Source organism: Eptesicus fuscus, chromosome 12 (genome assembly GCF_027574615.1).
Source record: "Eptesicus fuscus isolate TK198812 chromosome 12, DD_ASM_mEF_20220401, whole genome shotgun sequence".
NCBI classification, from domain to species: domain Eukaryota; kingdom Metazoa; phylum Chordata; class Mammalia; order Chiroptera; family Vespertilionidae; genus Eptesicus; species Eptesicus fuscus.
Genome location: NC_072484.1, coordinates 91,882,448 through 91,902,198, shown reverse-complemented (window position 1 = coordinate 91,902,198; position 19,751 = coordinate 91,882,448). Strand labels below are relative to the sequence as shown.

The following is a 19,751-nucleotide window of genomic DNA, read 5'->3' as shown; positions in this document are numbered from 1 at the left end:
TTATTTTAAATGTTTCTTTAAAATATAAAATATCACACTGCAAAATACAACTTTTAGTTCAACAATCATCATCTACAACTACCGTTAATACAGGTGTCATTAATAAAGTTCCCACAAGGAGGCACCAAAATGACACAGAGGTGAGAAACTTGAAAAGCATCAATGGAGAGGGATAGATGCACTCCTTCCAGGCACTTTACACCAAGGGGAGCCCTCATGAGAGCCAGAACAGCTGCCAAGGCCATCAGCATTACTAGCGTATCTGCCTTACCTGCCGCTCCAAGGCCACTCTCCCAAAACTGAGTTCTCTGCACATTGAAACACTGAGGAAGATCTCCGGGATTTCTCACTCACCCCCACAGAACTGTCAGGATGCATCATGGGTAGCCTTGAATTTATTCAGGCTTTCCCTTACCAACTCACCTCCTCAGTGTCATCCTCTCATCAGCTGTCCTGTCTTTTTGCCCCTCCTCCCCAAATAGCGAAGACAGAAGTCAGTCCTGCTAACTAAGAACCTGACAAGCTAACTTTCCTAATAATTAGTCCCACTTGTTTTCACAGCACGATTTTCCAAATTTCCTAAGAAATTAGGATCCAAAATGATTCCCCTGCTAACAGTACGTTCCCAGGTTCCCCATTAAATCCGACCTTTCTTTTATGCAACAGCAAACACTCCCACGGTAACAAGCGAACACTGAACTGCCTCAGCTCTGGCCCTGGCTGGTGGCTCAGCTGCTGGAGCATCGTCCCGCCAACCAATAAAGGTGGCAGGTTCGATTCCAAGGCAGGCGTGTCACCAGATTGCAGCTTTGACCCCCAGTGGGGGAGCATATGGGAGGCTACCGATCCATGTTTCTCTCTCACACAGATGTCTGTCTGTCTGTCTCACACACACCCCTTCCTCTCTCTCTCTGAAAATCAATAAAAACATATCCTCAGGTGATGGATTCAAAAACACTTCCTGGGCTCTGAAATACTATGATGATGTTAATCACCAAACAGTCGCTCCAGATCCATATAATCTTATAGAACAAAAAGTAAGTGCCTTCTTCCCAGACCAGGAGAATTCTCTGGACTATACTTCCAGAATATAAAAAATAAAAACAAGACAACTAACCCCCGCCTGACACATGGGGCGGGGGGAGGGGGAGGGAGGAGGACAGACCCTGAGCCTTCCTAAAGATAGTACAGCACCACCATCCGTCAAAAACAGGAAGATATCATGGCTTACTCTGAATGTATTTTTGTATTATTTTTACATTTATGTCAATCTGGCTAAATTACAAAAGTAATGTGTAGTCATTAAAAAAAAAAAAATGAAAATGAGAGCCACTGCTAAAAGCTTCATATGCATACCTCCAGAAAGTTTTGACAATTCGTGTCTGTGTGTGTGTGTGTGTGTGTGTGTGTGTTTAGTTTCTGACAGCAGGGTCACACTCCTCTGATTTCTTTTGTTCTACTGTAGGCATTAGTCTTTATCTGTACATAATTCAACTTCATTCAAAGTATAGAATTCAACTGGGTAAGTTGTAACAGTTTTAATCCACCCTCAAAACTTGGTCCTAGTCTGTTTTTCCCTAATAGGAACAATGTTTAAATTAACAGCCTTGTACAAATCCTTTTCTGTGCTTATTCTATGCAAATCAGAGGGAATCCTTCATTTCCAACAGCGGGTCCTTTTTCCTGCCACACAGCAGGAATGCTGCTCCTGTAGAGCGGAGCTACATACGTTGTTTTCAAGAAATGACAGGGCAATCTTCCGGCTCTCACTCACCTAATACAGATCTGCAAGAACAAGTTCACAATCACACACATACACATGCATGCATACACACACTAACAGCTACATTCCTCATGGTAAGAGGTATCCGATCTCCTTACATCTCTGGACTCAATTAGACAGTCTTCTGAATTTCCTATGTACTGCCCAGCACAGTTAACATGACTTTTTATAGAATTGTGACAAGACAAGACAAGACAGGTGACAATGCTGGCAAAATGCTACCTGTGATATCTGAATCAGAGGAGTGTGCCCCATAAACCAATTCTCTACAAAACACAGTTTACCTGCCCTGGAAAATGTCCCCAACAATCAGAACTGATCACTTTCTGTGTTGCAAATGTGCTCACATGTACAGTATTCTAAAATACCATGTATTACACCATGTGTTGAGTTGTATTTAATCTCATTTATAAATCTTACAGGCATATTAGATTTTATTTTACATTTTTGAAAGAATCAAATAAGTACCTTCTTTAGTATTCCTTTTTCTCAACAAAGCCTTCCTTACCTCAAGATAACTGAGGCGGTAATTTGTACTACAGGGTGGGGCAGAAGTAGGCTTACAAGTGTTTCTATGGTAAATAACACAATAACTAGTAAGTAATGATATGAGAATGCACTGTTTCATGCATTCACAACTGCAAACCTACTTTGCCCACGGCTGCGTTCCCAGTGGCTTTTATACGCATAAAAAGCAGGTAGGAGATAGAGGACAGCAGGACTCCCTAAGACCTTTCCGGAGCTTTTGAAGTTCCAACCGAATCAAAATACCACGTACGCTAAAAGTTAAGTTACAATTTATAAATGAAAAAAAGGTGAATGCCATACGTCCCGCTCGTCTTGGAGGCGTGCCACAGGAAGCCCCGCCCTTCCCTGCCCGGTCACACCTGTGAGCGGGAGCTCCACGCACCAAACTCAGCCCCTGAAGCACCTGCCGCTCCACGGCTCGGCACCGGCCTGGGACCGACCAGGGCCGTTCCCGCTGGAGCCTGTGCGGCAAGAGCAGCCGGTGCTGCCCGCGGTGCTCAGGACGTCAAGTGAGCGCAACCGAAGGACGTGTGTGCACGCATGTAAGCACACCAATGACACAGACACTGGAGGGGGGGGGAATGAGGGCATGCGACAGGGGTAGGGGAGGCTGGGCGAAGGCCAATGGGAGAAAATGGAGATATATGCACTACTATGTGTAATACTTTAAACAATAAAATAAAATTTAAAAAAGGAAAAAAAACACGTCAAGCATAGGCAGCATCGCCAAAATATGCAATTCAGAAAATAAAAACATATAAAATATAAAGCTTACTATAAACCAACTTTCATTAATAGTACAGGCTTCAATTTGTTGTACAGAACATCTACTGAACAAAACTATCTTAAATAAATTTTAATTTTAATAAGTACGTATGTCTGGTTAACTTAGGGATTTTTTAAAAACTTACATTCGTAATGAATTAAGTGAAAGCCAGATAAGCAATTCCAATCAGCTTTGAGCCTGTTTCACAATTAAGAGACATGTTTATACACTCAATCTCAGCGAATGGCATCATATCAGTCAAGTTTCAAACTGATCCTCCATACGTATTCAGCGACTGGAAATCACTGTATGACTGACGGCCACAGACAGCAGTTAAAAAAGAAAAGGTCATTTCTACTTCAGAATGTACTTGATGAAGCAGTAAAATTACTCATTTATTAAGTGCTCCATGTCAATTAAACATTCTGTGTGACGAATGAGACAACAACAACCACGTGTTGCACATCAGAGTGGGCTAAGAGCGCACTCGAGCTGCTGCCTGCTGACCTAGGCCCGTGGTCGGCAAACTGCGGCTCGCGAGCCACATGCGGCTCTTTGGCCCCTTGAGTGTGGCTCTTCCACAAAATACCACGGCCTGGGTGAGTCTTTTTGGAAGAAGTGGCGTTAGAAGAAGTTGAAGTTTAAAAAATTTGGCTCTCAAAAGAAATTCCAGTCGTTGCACTGTTGATATTTGGCTCTGTTGACTAATGAGTTTGCCGACCACTGGTCTAGGTAGTTTTCACGGATCAGCACCTTTACAGCACCTGCAGCCAAAGATCAGACTTGACTTTTCAAGCAAGAACTGGGAATTTGGCAAACTTACTAGCTACTGTCTGGAGTTTCAAGTATCCTAACACTAGAGACTTTTCTGATGAGACGGTGGTAACTTGGTGATTCACCAAATGTGGTTTTGGGTATCATATAATGAAATATGTCAATGTTTAGAAGTGCATACTCAGTGAACTTACATTTTCTGAATGACCAAAGCATGATGTTACAAGATCACACATGAGTAAAAGACCCATCCAAAATGTGAGACAGACCAATGAACTTTAAAGTATCAGTAAGAATATGATTTCAGGTTTCATACTTCAATTAACCTTAAAAAACACATCTGTTGGGATCTGCTACTATCAGGTTATTCACAACAATCTGAAAAGCCTATTAAAACATTCTTCCCTTTCCTACTCCATCTGTGTCAGACCAGATCTTACTCTACTGCAACTGAAACATAGTAACCTGGATTAAACCCAGAAGGAGACAGGGCAGTACAGCTGTTTTCTATTAAGCCAAACATTTAAAGGAAATTTGCAAGCTTACTATAAATAATGTCATTCATATTTCACTACATTTGTTCTCAAGATATAGTTAATTTTTCCTTTAAAGAATTTTATATTAACATGCAGTAAGTTTATTGTTCATTTTTTTATTGTTCATTTTAAGTGAATAAATACCTTTTCAACAAATATCTCAATATATCTAGTCTACATAAAGCTCTGTTAGCCTCAATAATGTTTAAATGTAAAGGGGTTCTGAAAACAAAAATGCTACAACAGAGAAATATCAAAACCAAAGATTCTCTAAAAAAGACTTGAAAAAAATGTGATAAACACCAGGCAAGAGGGATAAAAAACATATTTTAAAAGAGAACATACAAATAAACTATGTAAAAAGAAAATATCGCTACATATTCTGAGGATATTAAATAATAACATTATTTCATAAACTTTATGCCAACAAATGTGAAAAGTTAGAGAAAATGTTCAAAAGCACAATTTATAAAAATAGGCAACTCATAAAACACAGGAGTATGTCAATGACCCCAACGAGGAAGGAAATGGAGTACAGCCGGGCCACCAAGAGCCGGCCCGGGAGGCTTCTCGAAGAACCACCGACACTGAAGACCGCAGCTCATTATGCAGATGACTCCGATGAAGAAAAGGAGGGAAACTCTCCACTCAGCTTATGAAGCCAGCATAACCTCACAATAAACACCAGACAAAGGCTTTTTAAGAAAAAAAATGAAGGGTCAATTGCACTCATGAACAAAGACATAAAAATCGTGATGAAAATGTTAACTAACTGAATAATACAATTTTTTAAGACCAAGACCAGAGAAAAAGTATGTTAATTACAAGAAATCAAGATTGACTGACCATTTAAACGTAAATTAATGTAGTTCACCATTAACAGATTAAGAAAAACTTGTGATCATCTCCTTAGATGCAATAGAAAGTATTTAAACAAAATTTAACATTCATTCAAGGTATCAATTCTTAACACAACAGAAACCAAAGGGAACTTCCTTAACCTGAGGAAACTTTATCTGGGAACACTACAGCAAGCATCGCACTTCCTGGTCAAACAGGGAAGCTCCCCTATGTGGTCAGCCACAAGACAGGGTGTCCTCTCTCACCACGTCTACTCGGAGGTCCCAGCCAGAGAAGTACGGCGAGAGAGAGATATAAAAGGTGTAAGGATTAGAAGAAAGAAGCAAAACCAACTATTCATAAGTAATATGCTCGTGAATACAGAAAACTGAAAGTATCGACAGAACCTTTATTAGAAAGAAGGATTGTGAAATTCAAAATCAACTGCATTTCCATGTAAACAGCAATCAGAGGAAATAAAACTTAAAACGCAAAGACTCTATTTAAAAAAACATGCAGTGCCTAAGAGATGCGCAAATCCTCTCAGGAAAACCCTAAAACTTCATTGGGGGATATTAAAGGATGAAATAAATGAAAACATAGACAATGATCATGATTTGAAAGACTCGCTATTGTAAAAGTATCAATTCTCCCCCACCTGACTGAGAGGCAAGGGAATGTCAAGGTCACGTTGAGGATTATGTTGGACACGCGGAAATTTAAGTGTACATGGAAGCGCAAAGCACTAACAGTCAAGTTATTCTGAAAAAAATAAGGAATGAGTAAACAATTCTCTAACACATTCAGACTTCCTAGACTATGCCACGTGTGGCAAGACTGTGGAATTAAGAAAAACAGACCAACCGAAACCGGTGTGGCTCAGTGGATGGAGCGTCGGTCTGTGGACTGGGGGGTCCCGGGTTCGATTCCGGTCAAGGGCATGTACATTGGTTGCGGGCACATCCCCGGTGGGGGGTGTGCAGGAGACAGCTGGTCGATGTTTCTAGCCCTCTATCCCTCTCCCTTCCTCTCTGTAAAAAATCAATAAAATATATTTTTTTAAAAAAAGGAAAACAGACCAACGAAGCAGGAGAGATCAGACAGACGTATGTGGCCGCCTGCCATTCATGATCTGGTGGCATGACAAACAAAGGCAGGAGACTCTGGTGTGTCCAGTAGAGAATGCTGGGACAGAGAACTATCCACGTGGAAACAAATAAAATGGAACTGGTTCCTCACACAATTATCAACAAAAATAAATTCTAGTCAGCTGGTAACCAAATTCATGTCAATCATCACACAAGGAATTATTGCAAATTCAAAACAAAATTTACTAATTATACATCCTTAGTAGGCTACATCTCAAGGAGAAGCACCTTACTGCTAGTGGTGAACCTGGTAGTGTTCTACTAAAACCATGTCTCACTGAGAGTGGTACAGAGCAAATTAACAACCACAGTAATGTCACAGGTACCGAGAGTTCAGAGTAAGACAGAGAGATACTAAGTAAAAACCTTCCCGGAGGGGAAATACCACTAATCCGGTATTCTATTTCTTTTTCTAAAAAAATGTGTTTTTTAGAAACACCTAAGAAACAATGAAAACGCAGTAATGATGAATGCCCCAAACACACAAATTGTGGTCTCTAAGTATCAATTCCCACTGGAAAAGGACGGCACGGAAAACAGCGAGGGCACAACAGTTCTGGGACAAACATGACCCATCTGATCTCTCTCTCAAATCCTCAAAGCGCGGGGGCGCCACAAGATGCGGCAATCACCGCAGGCGGACCCGGAGCCCCTGGAGGGCTCCCACCCACCACAGACGCCGTCCCGAGGACCAGAAGGCCTACATGGCTTCAAACACATTAAAAACACAGAACTCTGTAAGTTTAGACTTCCCACTGCCAAAAATGGAACGGCCAAGCACGCCCTCCTGAGGCAGGCCACCACAGCACCCCGATGAACCACAGAACGAAGCCTGCCTCTCACGAAGCTCTAATTATTAGCTTCTAGGAAAGAAGAGATGCGACGGACACAACATGTTACAGGACCATGAAGGCAGAATCAGCCGAGTCCAGAATGTGAGCGATTCTACAAAACGTATGGCCCCGTCTGTTCAACAAATAAGTGGAGACTAGAAGACACCTGAACCGACGGAGGGAGACTGCAGACCCAGCAATCGATGCACCATGTGGACTTTGTTTGGATTCTGTGGCGGACAATTATGAAGACATCAGTGGATTTTTTAAATAACTGGTGAAAATCGTAGACCGTCTAGGTATTACAAGACATTAAGAAATGTTGGCTACTTTTGTTGGGTGGGATTATAGTCTTATCTGATAAAGAGGCATACTGAAGTATTTACAAGTAAACTTATAAGATATCTGGGATTTGCTTTGAAATACTACAGGTTTATTCATAAATTAGTTGTGCAATTACATATTAAAATAAATAACAAAATAGGTAGATGGACAGGTGTATGGGTGAATGGGTGGATGAATAGGACTTCCTCAGGGAGGGATCGATTCTAGGTGAATTAAATCAAATACGAAAGCAAAACATTCAACCTTTTAGATCATCTAGGCCTGTGGTCGGCAAACTGCGGCTCACGAGCCACATTCGGCTCTTTGGCCCCTTGAGTGTGGCTCTTCCACAAAATACCACAGCCTGGGTGAGTCTATGTTGAAGAAGTGGCGTTAGAAGAAGTTTAAGTTTAAAAAATTTGGCTCTCAAAAGAAATTTCACTCGTTGTGCTGTTGATATTTGGCTCTGTTGACTAATGAGTTTGCCGACCACTGATCTAGGTAAACAGTTTCATGTTCTGGGGGCAGGGGCCGCATTTAAACAAACCTCAAAAATCACTAAACGAAACTGTGCCGGCACACTAGGCCTGTACAGACCCCGTGCCCTGTCTGAAGGTACTCACTGCTGGCAGCAGAGACTGCATATTTTGGTTCGAGTCTGCTATCGTGGCCAGGTAGACCAAGTTCGTGTGCAGCATCTGTTGGTACCTATTAAAACAAAACAAGTGTCAGTAGAAAATAATTCTTCCTACGTGCTTAAATACAAACAGCATCATAATCATTTCTCAAAGCTAATGAAAGATTTGCTACCTGAACATCAATACATTTCATACTTCCCTGGTTCCTCTGCAAAACAATTCCACTAACTACCTTTAAAGAGGATGAGAAATGCAGAGGTTCCCTTGTGCTCAATGTTGTTACAGTTAGATTTACATACTTCCGTATCTCATTTAATCCTCAAACCAACACTACAAGTAAAAGTTCTTATTTTCGCCATCTTACAGAGGAGGACACAGTGCAGGGCGGAGCCTGCAGGAGACTGCACGCTGAGTCAATGAAGCAGCCGAGTACGGACCACTCCCTAGCAGGGCACACGCTTTCCTGAGAGAGGTCTAGAAAGCAGAGGTCACAGAACTGTGTGCTTATTCCCGCCCCTCTGCCATTTTCATGTTGTCAAAACCGCAACCCCACGAACAGCCTACACGCTCTGCGAACATGCGGCGAGGAGGTGGGCCCACTCTTCCTTCTCCCTCGGCAGCAGTGACTGACAGGATTCACCAGCTGCAGTTACTACCCACCTCTCCAGACCTCGAATAGGTGTTTCCAGGTACACACTGAAATGTGACCAATCCAAAACATTATCCTATATAATAAAGAGGTATTATGCAAATTGACCCTCACACCTTCACACAAGATGGCCGCCCCCATGTGGTCAAAGATGGCCACCACAAGATGGCCAGCAGGGGAGGGCAGTTAGGGGCGACCAGGCCAGCAGGGGAGGACAGCCAGGCCGGCAGGGGAGGGCAGTTGGTGGGGGGGGGGGGACCAGGCCTGCAGGGGAGGGCAGTTGGGGGGGACCAGGCCTGCAGGGGAGGGCAGTTGGGGGCAACCGGGCCAGCAGAGGAGGGCAATTAGGGGTGACCAGGCCAGCAGGGGAGGGCAGTTTGGAGCGACCGGGCCAGCAGGGGAGGGCAGTTGGGGGCGATCGGGCTGGCAGGGGAGGGCAGTTGGTGGCGATTGGGCCGGCAGGGGAGCAGTTAGGCATAGATCAGGCTGGCAGGGGAGTGGTTAGGGGGTGATCGGGCTGGCAGGCAGAAGCGGTTAGGGGCAATCAGGCAGGCAGGCGAGTGGTTGGGAGCCAGCAGTCCTGGATTGTGAGAGGGATGTCCGACAGTAGGACATCCCCCAAGGGGTCGCAGATTGGAGAGGGTGCAGGCTGGGCTGAGGACACCCCCCACCCCCGGTACACGAGTTTCGTGCACCGGGCCTCTAGTTATTAGAATAACAATGGATTTCAAAGACTTAATATGAAGCAAAAGAATGTAAACTAGCCCTAGCCAGTTTGGCTCAGTGAATGGAGCATCGGCCTGTGGACTGAATGGTCCCGGATTTGATTCTGGTCAAGGGCACATGACCAGGTTTCGGGTTCGATCCCCATTAGGGGGCATGCAAGAGGCAGCCGATCATTGGTTCTCCCTCATCATTGATGTTTCTATCTCTCTCCCTTTCCCTTTCTCTCTGAAATCAAAAAAAAATTTTTTAAAAACGAACAATGTAAACTATCTCATTAATGTTTTTATATTGACTACATACTGAAGTGACATTATTCTTAAAACAAGGAGTTAAATAAAATATATTATTTAAATTATTTCTCCTCTTTCTTCTTGTTTAACATGTCTACTAGCAAAGGTAAAAGTGCACGTGGCTCACAATGCACTCTACCGGACGGTGTTGTTCTAGACGTTTGATAAAATATTCAACTTGTTCCACTCCAGCAGTGTCTTAGGGATACTGTTTACTTCCGACATAACACTTCAAACTGGGTTCTTCCCAGTGATGACCAATTCTCTACGTATTAGATCTGACCTGTGCTTCCTCCGTCACATATATGGATAGAACTAAAGGTCCTATGTATGTGAAGACCTAACTTTTTCACAAATCAGACCTCCACAAATGCGAAGTCCTTATGTTATGATGCAGGAAAAGAAGCGTAAGAAAAATTAATACCCACTCCATTCCCGAGAACAAATTTTCCTTATGGAAAAATCAAGGACAGTCACACAAAAGTGGGTACACTAATGTTCATAGTAGCATTACTCACAATAGCCAAGAAAACAACCCAAATGTCTGTAACTGATGGATAAATGTGGCATAGCTCTTGACAACGAGACATTGTGAGAAATGAAAGGGAAGTACTGATTCATGCTTCAACATGGATGAATCTGGAAAACGTGCTAAGTGAAAGAAGTCAGTCACAAAACACCCCACATTCTGTGAATCCATTTAAATGAAATTGCCACTCCGGGCAGATCTACAGACAGAACGGCTAGTGGTTGTCAGGGGGTAAGAAAGGAGGGGCTGGAAACCGGGAGTGCCTGCTAATGGGGATAATGAAAATGTTCTGAAATTGATTAAAGTGAAAGTACAACTCTATGAGGATTCTAAAAACCCTGAATTATACACTTTAAAATGGGTGAATTGTATGGTATGTGAATTAGATCTCAATAAAGCTGTTATTAAAAAGAAAAGTAAACCAGCGCAGAAAAATAAGAAAATTTTTAAATTTCAAATCAATCTTACTGAGAACACTCCGAGGTCTTCCCTTTGTTCTGATAGTCCATTATACACTGAATGAGATGGTTATTTTCATCCAACATCTGAAATAAAATTAGAAAAAGTTTATTGTCAATCTCGTGTATCAAGTAAAACATTTTAAAATCCTTCAGATTTCTAAAAATGTTTATCTACACAGGAGCTGACCCACTCAGGGCTTTTAAACCTTCTTTCACACCTCTGGCATAATGTCACGTTTCCCCAACAATTTTTAGTAACCATCCCAGTTACTCTCCCTGTGAGTTGTTACTGCAGCTGAGAAGGAAACACTCAACCTCCTCTGCTACACGTCACGGACGCTTTAGCTGGTAAGACGACAAGTTGAGTCCAAGGTGGCTCTGTCTCATTCAAACGCTTTTTAGTAAAAAAATTCCCTTATCCAGAATGAAGCAAAGACAGGAAAACTGCAGCCCAAGGGGCTGGAGGAGCTGGCTAGCTGCTAAGCTTCACACATCGTGGTTTTGTGATTCTCCAAATCTGGAGTCAAATACAATGTCTGTGTCTGTGTAACGTGCATTGCTGACTTTGAGCTTACCTTACTATGAAGTTGTCCCAAAAGTTTAAGAACAAAAGCATATGGACTCATATCATCCTATCATCTTATAACAACTTGAGGCCATCCTGGCTTTCAGGGTTAAATAATGCACCCCAGCAAACTGGCGCTGAGGAGAGGGTCGGATGCAGCAAGAGGCCAGTTGGTTTCAGCGCTCAGTCCTGCCTTCATCGTGCGGACACTGTGCTGTGCTCCCCGCCCAAGGCAGTCTCCTTTGCCGTCCTGTGCAAACCGCTGGAGACGTCAGGGCCTCAGATTTACCTGAGAGCCAGGGGCAGGGGTCACTGATCTCCGGGGCCGCCCCACCCTTCCACCAGAGCTCCAGGTAGAAATGCCATCGTTGGTTAGTGCAACCCTTTTCATGAAAACACGAAGGTCCATTTCACACTAACTGTGACTTTGCTTTCTGAATGTGAATCACAATCTGCACTTGCTGGGAAATATATATATATATTAACACTCCTCTCTAAAAAGTGCAGTTATTTCTTAAATAGAACCACTGAATGCCAAAAAACATATCCTTAAAATGCATTAGTCCAATCTAACAATTTCACAACATATCTTCTCAGCAGATTCCTCAACCTAATGAACTTCGTTGGAATATCTGTCTCATCTTTAAAATCAATCTCTCACACTACAGAATGGGGGCACTTAATTTGGAATCCATTTCTCCTTCTCATCTGAGGATGAAAACTAACTGACCAGCATCTCCTAAATTAATCACCCAAGAGAAATACCTTAAGATGTACTAGTATGTAAGAGTAACTGTAGGAAAGAGAGAGACATACTCAGGACTTTGCTACAGTCCAAAAATAAAAATTCTCACCCCGCCCCCAAATACGCTGTGTGTGCGCCCTTAGAGCTGTTGGCCAGGCTGCAAACTTAGCCCGGTTCACTCCATGAAAACACTGCCTGCATAGACGCCGCCAAGCCTGCGGGTTCGTGAAATAAAGCAACAGTTAGGAAAACGTCAGGTGCCACCCTACAAGGAACCTGGCGGTCAACAGCAGCCGCCGACAGACTGAGCTGTCAGAGAGGGAGGCTGTGGGACTCGGAGAAAAAGGTGAAGGGATTAAGCAAAAACTACAAACAAACCCGCACAGACAACAGTAGGGGGGGGGGTAAAGGGTGACCCCAGGAGACTGGGCGGTGAGCACAGTCCATACACGGACGATGCGTTACAGAACTGGACTCCTGAAACCTGTTCATCTTACTAACCAAGGTCACCCAGTAAATTCAATAAAAAATTTCGTAAATCTATGTGGCGGAGGATGGCGCCCTTCGTGCTGAAGCTGGCTTTTCTCCACTTCCATCCTGGCTCCAGGGCATGAAGCAAAGCCGAGGTGTGGACGGTGGCCTGGAAGCTCCCCGGGCCTTTTCCAGGGTGCGCACCGGCCCACGGGGCAGGAAAGGGCCTCCGGGCCCTCGCTGGGGCGGCAGCGACAGGGGCAGCGCTGCCCCAAGGGACGCAGCTCCCAGTGTGGGTGTGACCCCAACTGACCCCAGCATCCATCAGGGCCCCCCGCCCCCCAGCTGTCAGCTCCAGGAGGCAGGGCCCAGGCAGGGGTCCCCCTGTGCCCAGAGCCTGGACGGGCGCTCCATGCACATCTGCTGCAGATGTACTGGGTAAGGGGTGAGTCCGGAATGGAGGAGGGGACTCGGTCACCCCCAAGTCCCTGAGGCTCTCCTTCACCGCCCTCTCACTTAACTAGGACTCCTGCCGCGTCCTCACGTCCTCCTGGGAGCTCCCCAAGTTCTCCAGGGAGCTCCCCAAGTTCTCCTGCAGCGTCCCCCAAACCCCCTAAGGACCCCCCCAGTTTTTCTTCAGTGTCCCCCAAGTTCTCCAGGGAGCTCCCCAAGTTCTCCGGCAGTGTCCCCCAACTCTCTAGAGAACTCCCCAAGTTCTCCTGCAGCCTTCCCCCAAGCCCCTTAAAGGGCTCCCCAAGTTCTCCCGGGAACTCCCCAACTCCGCCCGAGTGCAGCGCGGCCTCCCCTCGGCCTCCCGCGACATCGGTCGGGTCTGCGCGGAGCGGCCGCGGCGCGATGGGCGGGGCGACTCCAAAGTAACTCGGGGCGACAGCCCAGCCTCCCCGCGCCCCGGCCTCCGGTCCAGCCGCCCCGCGCCCCGGCCCCGAGGGGCCGGTCCTGGGCTCTGGCGCCCGAGGAGGAGCCCGACGCGAGGTCTCGGAGGACCCGTCCCGCCGCCCGCCCGCCGCCCAGACCCCTCTGCCCGCCGTCTCCGCGGGGAGCCCCGGCCCGGCCCGGCCCGGCGGCGGTCACCTTCTGGATGGCGGCGGGCGTGATCTCGCCCTTGCCGCGCTGCCGCGGAGCCGCGAACGCCACCGACATGCTGCCCGCTCTCCCGGCCCGGCCGAGCTCCGGGCAGCGGCAGGCGGGGAGGCGCGGCCTCCGGGCCGAACCACCGCGGGGCGCGGGGGGGGCTGGCGCGGGGTGCGAGTCCACGGGCGCCGGCCCGGCTCAGCCCCGGAGGCTCAGCCCGCAGACGGCCTCCTGGGCAGGTGTCCGGTCGCCCGGCACCCCGCGGCCCGTCCCTGCCCGGGCCCGCCGGCCGCCCCCCGGCCGTGCTCTCCGGCCCCCCCCCCCGCCCCGTGGCGCGCGTGGTGCGGCCGCGCCGCCCTCCCCGCCCCCCCTCCAGCCCAGGAAATGGTCCCGCCGCCGCGGGAGGAGCAGGGCGCCCGGCGCAGGAAATGCGAGCGGCCCGGCCCGCCCTCCGCGCCCCGCGGCCTCCTCCCTCCGCGCCCGGCGGCCTCCTCCCTCCGGCGGCGCCCCGCCCTCCGCGCCCGCTGCCCCCCGCGGGGCGCCCTCCCTCCCGCGGCGCCGGCTCGCGTCTGGCGCAGCTCCCCAACTTCAGCCTCGCCTCCCGGGGGGGGGGCCGCCGGGCCTGTCCGTCCCGGGAGCGGGAGGGAGGAGGTGGCACCGGCGTCCGTGCCCACCGGGGGCACCTGCCCGGGAGCGGGGAAGGCGCGGGGCGAGCGCGGATTCGCCGGTTCAAACGGCTCGGCCCCGCCCCGAACGCGCACCTGGTCGGCGCCCCCCCTCCCCCCACCTCCGCGCACCGTCGCGCCCCGCACTTGGCCCCCGAGCGGGACCCCAATGGGCCAAGCTGTCAGGCTGCAAGTCAAAATGAGGAGAAAAACCCAAATTCTCAACTTATAGAAGGAACGTGGTAAAATGTGTTAGTATGGGGTTTGGTTTTTAATTCTAAAATTTTAATTTCTATAGAACACGAAACGTTTATATAAAATGTCACCCAACATTAATGAGGCTCAAAATCAATGTCTCAGTTTACATACAAAATAAACTGGGGGGGGGGGGGTGTATTTTAAAGTTTTCTGTTTCAAATATGCCCTAGCTGGTACGGCTCAGTGGGTAGAGCGTCAGCCTGCGGACTGAAGGGTCCTGGGTTCTATTCCCATTAAGGGCACACGCCAGGGTTGTGGGCTCCATCCCCCAATGGGGGGTGTGCAGGAGGCAGCTGATCAATGATTCTCTCTCATCATTAGTGTTTCTGGCTCTCCCTCTCCTATTCTCTCTGAAATCAATAAAAACATTTTAAATAATAAAATAATATGATTTTTAAAAAATAAATAAGTAAATCTTCGCCCCAAAACAGTCATGCGTTTCATTCGTTCAGCAAGTCTGGGTGTGTGCTCTGGCAGCACGGAGGGCACAGCGGAGCTGACACCCGCAGCACCCACAGGGCAGAAACAGTACGTCCAAGGGTGAAGCGCAGACAGGCTAGGGAGCGGGACAGAGAGGCACGCCCCTGAGTCAGGGTGGGAAGGCCTCGTTATATTTAAACCAAGACCTAGAGGATGAAAACACAGGCCATCCTTAGGAAGAAAGGGAAGGCGATTTATACTCCTAACAGTAGTTACTCTGAGGAATTTAACTGTCCTTCACGTCGCACGCCGTGGGAATGAAAACACAATGCTGTACCTGGACTTAACGTGATGAGATCAACTTGGAAGAACTTGTATTGAACTCAGAACCGAAACAAAGTCTTGTCCACCACTAACGTGTGTCCAACACCTGGCTCTTTCTCATCGCACTAGAGGCCCGATGCAGAAATTCATGCAAGAGCAGGCCTTCCTTCCCCCGGCTGCTGGCACCGGCTTCCCTCTGGCACCCGGGGACCGGGCTTCCCTCGCAGCCTCGGCTTCGTCCAGAAGGTCGTGTGGAAGGACATCCGGTCTAATTAGCATATTATGCTTTTATTATTATAGATCATCCTCTTATCTTTATCATCTAGGTGATAAAAGTACCTAAGTACAGGCAGTCCTCTGGTTATGTTGGACTTGGTGTACGTTGTTTTGTGGTTACGTCGCCATCTCCCATTTATTATAAAAAAAAGTTCCGTCATTTCGATGTCTGTACATACGTGCTTTATGTTTTTTATTTTTTATTTACCACAAGTAAAGGTCTGGAATTGTTATCTTTTAATTTTTTTTTTTACTGTGTCACTTCATTCCTGCTATGTCTGTGCTCCATGTGAGTGAGAGAGGTGCTTATGTAGGTGGGTTCCGACTTCCGGCGGAAATCGCGTTGTGTCGCCGTAGGGAGGGATCTCCCAGGGAAGCCGAGGCCCTACTGTAGTTAGAACAGCACTTCGGTAGGAAAATGATAGCCGCGCAGACAGCAACGAAATCCTAAAGAGCAACATGAACGAGCAGGACTCGTCTGAATGTCTGTATCCCAGTTTTTAAAAAGTGCAAAGGGGTTTGTTTTCCCAGGAGGTACCTTCTCTGTTTAAAGGACTGCCCCCCAACAGAAAGCCGGCAGCCCCGGGCCAGCCCCGGGGTGAAGGGTCAGAGCGGCAGGGCAGGGCCTGTGACACCAGGTGTGCCACAAAATGACCATCGTCATTTCCTGCGGGCCCAGCACATGAAAGGTGGCGGGAAGCAGGGGAGGACAGGTCCAGCCCAAACACATCATCTCCCCAAGAGAAGCCCCTTTAAAGGGACCCTGTCCTGCTCTCAAGCTTCCTCGGTAAACACAGTCAGCAGAGAGGGGAGACTGCAACCTACAGGAACTTCCCTGGAGTTTGGAGCCTTCGTTCCCTGTAAGAGCCCCGCGTTGAGGAAAATAGTCAGGGTACCGAGTACCAGGCAAACCCCGCCTCCCTCGCCTCACCATTCGTTTCGGAGAGAGAGGAATCTCAAGGTGCAGACGAGTGGCAGTAGAGTTGGGAGGGACAGGGAATAAAGAAACCCCAGCATTCAGTAAAAGAGAAAATGGAGACTAAAGACGGGAAGTTGCTCCAAGCCTGAGAAATTCCTCAGAACTTAAAAATGAGCTACCTGGCCCTGGCCAGTGTGTTCAGTAGTTAGAGCGCCAGCCCGGCGCTGACGGCTCCCAGGTTTGATTCCGGGACGTGGGCACGCACCTGGGTTGTGGGTTCCCTCCCCACCCCAGGGCACATGCAGGAAGCAGCCCAATCACGGGTCTCTCTAGCATCGATGTTTCTCTCTCTTTCCCCCTTCCTTCCCTCCCTCCCACTCTCTCTGAAAAGCAATGGAGGAACTATCCTCTGGTGAGGATTAAAACAATGAGCTGCCCAGGAACCATCTCCCCGTCAGGACAGGCAGTCCCACTGTTCCGGCTGCTCTGGAGCGAGGCACCTGGAGAAGGAGTGGCGGTCACACAGAAGAGGGGAAGGGTTTTCAGAATGACCCGCAGGAGAACACACACGGCTCAGACTAAGTAAAATTCCCGCATGAACAATTAAATCCTGGTTACTGACACCAATGAATGTAGATGCACTTAACCCAAAAAAGGAAATCAGAAATGCCATTTTGACTTTCAGATGTTTCCATTTTTCATTTGTTTTACGTGAATTTGTCTTCTTCAGATGCATTTCACTGAACTGCTGCCGTGCTCCGGGACTCGGCGCAATCTTTAGTGAAACTATATGGCGAGGGCATTAACACTGTCTAATCCACACACAGAAAGATGCCTGTGCAGCGACAAGCATTAACACTTACCGCTTTAGAATAATGCAACACACAGACCATCACCTTTTCTGGTACTTCAAGCCCCTGTGCTGCCATAAATTCTTAGAATGCATCGGGAGGCACAGACCAAGCCTGTCTGCGTGTAATTGGTCTCAGAGCGAAACCCCTCAGGTAATACTTTCAAAATATTGCTGCTGTCTCCATGGCATTTGCTGAGTCATTTTGAGTTGTGGCTTCCACAGATGCCAAGACTATAAGGAGAAGAGCGTACATCTGTATAGATAGGCATTATTCTAGGGAAGAACAAACCGCCTTTCCCAGTTCTCCATAAAATGCTTTCTTTCCAGTACTCCAGAAGACGTCATTCAAAGTAGACGATAGCAAAGCCTATTTAGGGCCTCTCCGTCTCGTCTTACGGTGTCAAACGCACTGAGTGGAGCAGGAGCTGACTCAATTACATTTGGGGGAGAGGATAAGAAAATATTGCTTTAAACAATTAGTTTCTCTGTGCAACTCTGCAGCCTTGACTCACTGTGACAAATGCCCAGGTTTGGAGTGGCCACTTCGTCCACCGACGGCATGACACCGGGCGGGTCAGTTCTGCACCTCACTCGCCTCACTGGAAAACCGCCACCCCATCGGAGAGGCTGTCAGAAAGAGTAAGGTGTTTGTTTAGTTAGCATGTATTATGTACAGCCAATATCCTAGGTGAGTATCTCACATTACGTTCTTAAGATTGACCCAAATTTTCTAACAGGTAAAACATGTAAAAACGCATGGGGTGTTGTAACTTACTAAACAAGGATGAGATTTGTTCTTAATAACCCAGGAAGGAGAAAAGTGTATACTTGATGACTAGAAAGGACTTGGTAGTTCGGTCTACCCTTGGGAAATTTCCTGGCTAAAATTTAGAGAGCAAGTGATCTTTTTCCAATTTAGAATGTTCTCTGACCTTTGTGCATGACGTGCAGTTACTCTAGTAAAAGAATATAATGACTCTTCTCGAACTGCTTCAGTTTACAGAGAGGGTGGTAATATACTAACTTCCCTTTGAGTTGTTATGAATGAGCTAATTTTTCTATGAATGGTACGGTAGGCAGAATAATTTCATTCTCACAAAGATAACCACCTCCCAACCCACAGAACCTGTGAACAGTATGACAGGTTACATGGCAAAGTGGAATTGAGATTCCAGATAGAATAGGAAGTTTGCACACGCGTTGCGCTCATTCAGACAACCCATGTCAATCTCCCTATGTCAAGGTCAACCCATAAGGAGGTACATGGGTTGACCTTGACATAGGGAGATTGACATGGGTTGTCTGAATGAGCGCAACGCGTGCGCAAACACCCTTAAGTGAGGAACAGTTGAGATTGAAGAGTCCTAATCAGAGTGATGGCATCTGGAGCAAGACTTGCCTGGCTGTGAAGACGGAGGGGTGCTGCGGCAAGGCATGTGGGGAGCTTCTACAAGTGAGAAGAGTCAAGGAAGCGGGTTCTCCCCTAACATCTCTGCCATCGAACACGATCCTGCTAAAACCTTCATTACAGCCAGTGAGGCCCACGCTGGACATCTGACCTCCCAAACTGTAAGATAATAAATTTGTGTTGTTCTAAGCCATTGGGTTTGTGATAATTTGTCACAGCTGCAATAGGGTTTTTTCCCCATCTCACATGTATGGTTGAATTAGGCGATGTGCACTAAAATATTAAGTCACTAAATTTGCTACAAACTACTGTCATAATATATATTAAACTAACCAAACAATCACATGGTGACACATTTTCTGAAAAGGAAAATAAGAGCACAATAGCATCGTGCAGTCCCGTAGAAACCATGATTTCAGCCTGTGACCTCCAGAATTGTGGGAAAATAAACGTCTACTATTTTTAAGCCACCAAGTTTGTAATGATTTATTCCCGTAGCCATAGAAAACTAATACAAAGGCCAAGATAATTCAATGGAGAAAGGATTTTTTTTGGAAGAGCTAGATATGCATTTTTAAATGAACTTTGACCTTTTCTTCACATACAACAAAGTTGACTGCTATCAATAAACCAACAAACAAGTGCAGGTGAGGATGTGGAGAAAAGGAGACCTTCCTGTACTGCTGGACAAACAGTGTCGTTTCCTCAAAAAATCAAAAATGGAGCTGCCTCCTGACCCAGCAATTCCACTTCCGGGTACACATCCTAAGGATCCCAAAACACCCATCAGGACGATGTGCACCCTACGTTCACAGCAGCACAATGTACAAGAGCCAAGACGTGGAGGGCGGCCACCGCGTTTGCACAGGTTCAAGCCTCGGACTGACGAGAGGGCAGGTCCTCTCATGGCAAAGCCACGTGCAGGTCCCA

The 19,751-nt window shown here is 47.1% G+C and overlaps 1 protein-coding gene across 5 annotated transcripts in view; it reads right to left on the bottom strand.

The window, feature by feature from the left end:
- The window catches only part of SS18 (SS18 subunit of BAF chromatin remodeling complex), a 44,249-nt gene extending 26,212 nt beyond the window's left edge, over positions 1-18,037 (bottom strand). Inside the window, exons 1-3 of one of the 5 annotated variants that reach the window (XM_054723839.1) lie at positions 17,926-18,037; positions 10,833-10,909; positions 8,156-8,240 (exon numbers count right to left, since the gene is read on the bottom strand). In XM_054723839.1, coding sequence (XP_054579814.1) covers positions 8,156-8,240; positions 10,833-10,909 — 162 coding nt within the window. In that variant the 5' untranslated portion in view covers positions 17,926-18,037. Of the gene's footprint in view, positions 1-8,155; positions 8,241-10,832; positions 10,910-11,400; positions 11,451-13,698; positions 13,830-17,925 lie in introns of those variants that run through there. The other 4 variants (XM_054723840.1, XM_054723841.1, XM_054723837.1 and 1 more) reach the window with 4 other exon arrangements.
- Between the last annotated feature and the right edge of the window lie 1,714 nt (positions 18,038-19,751).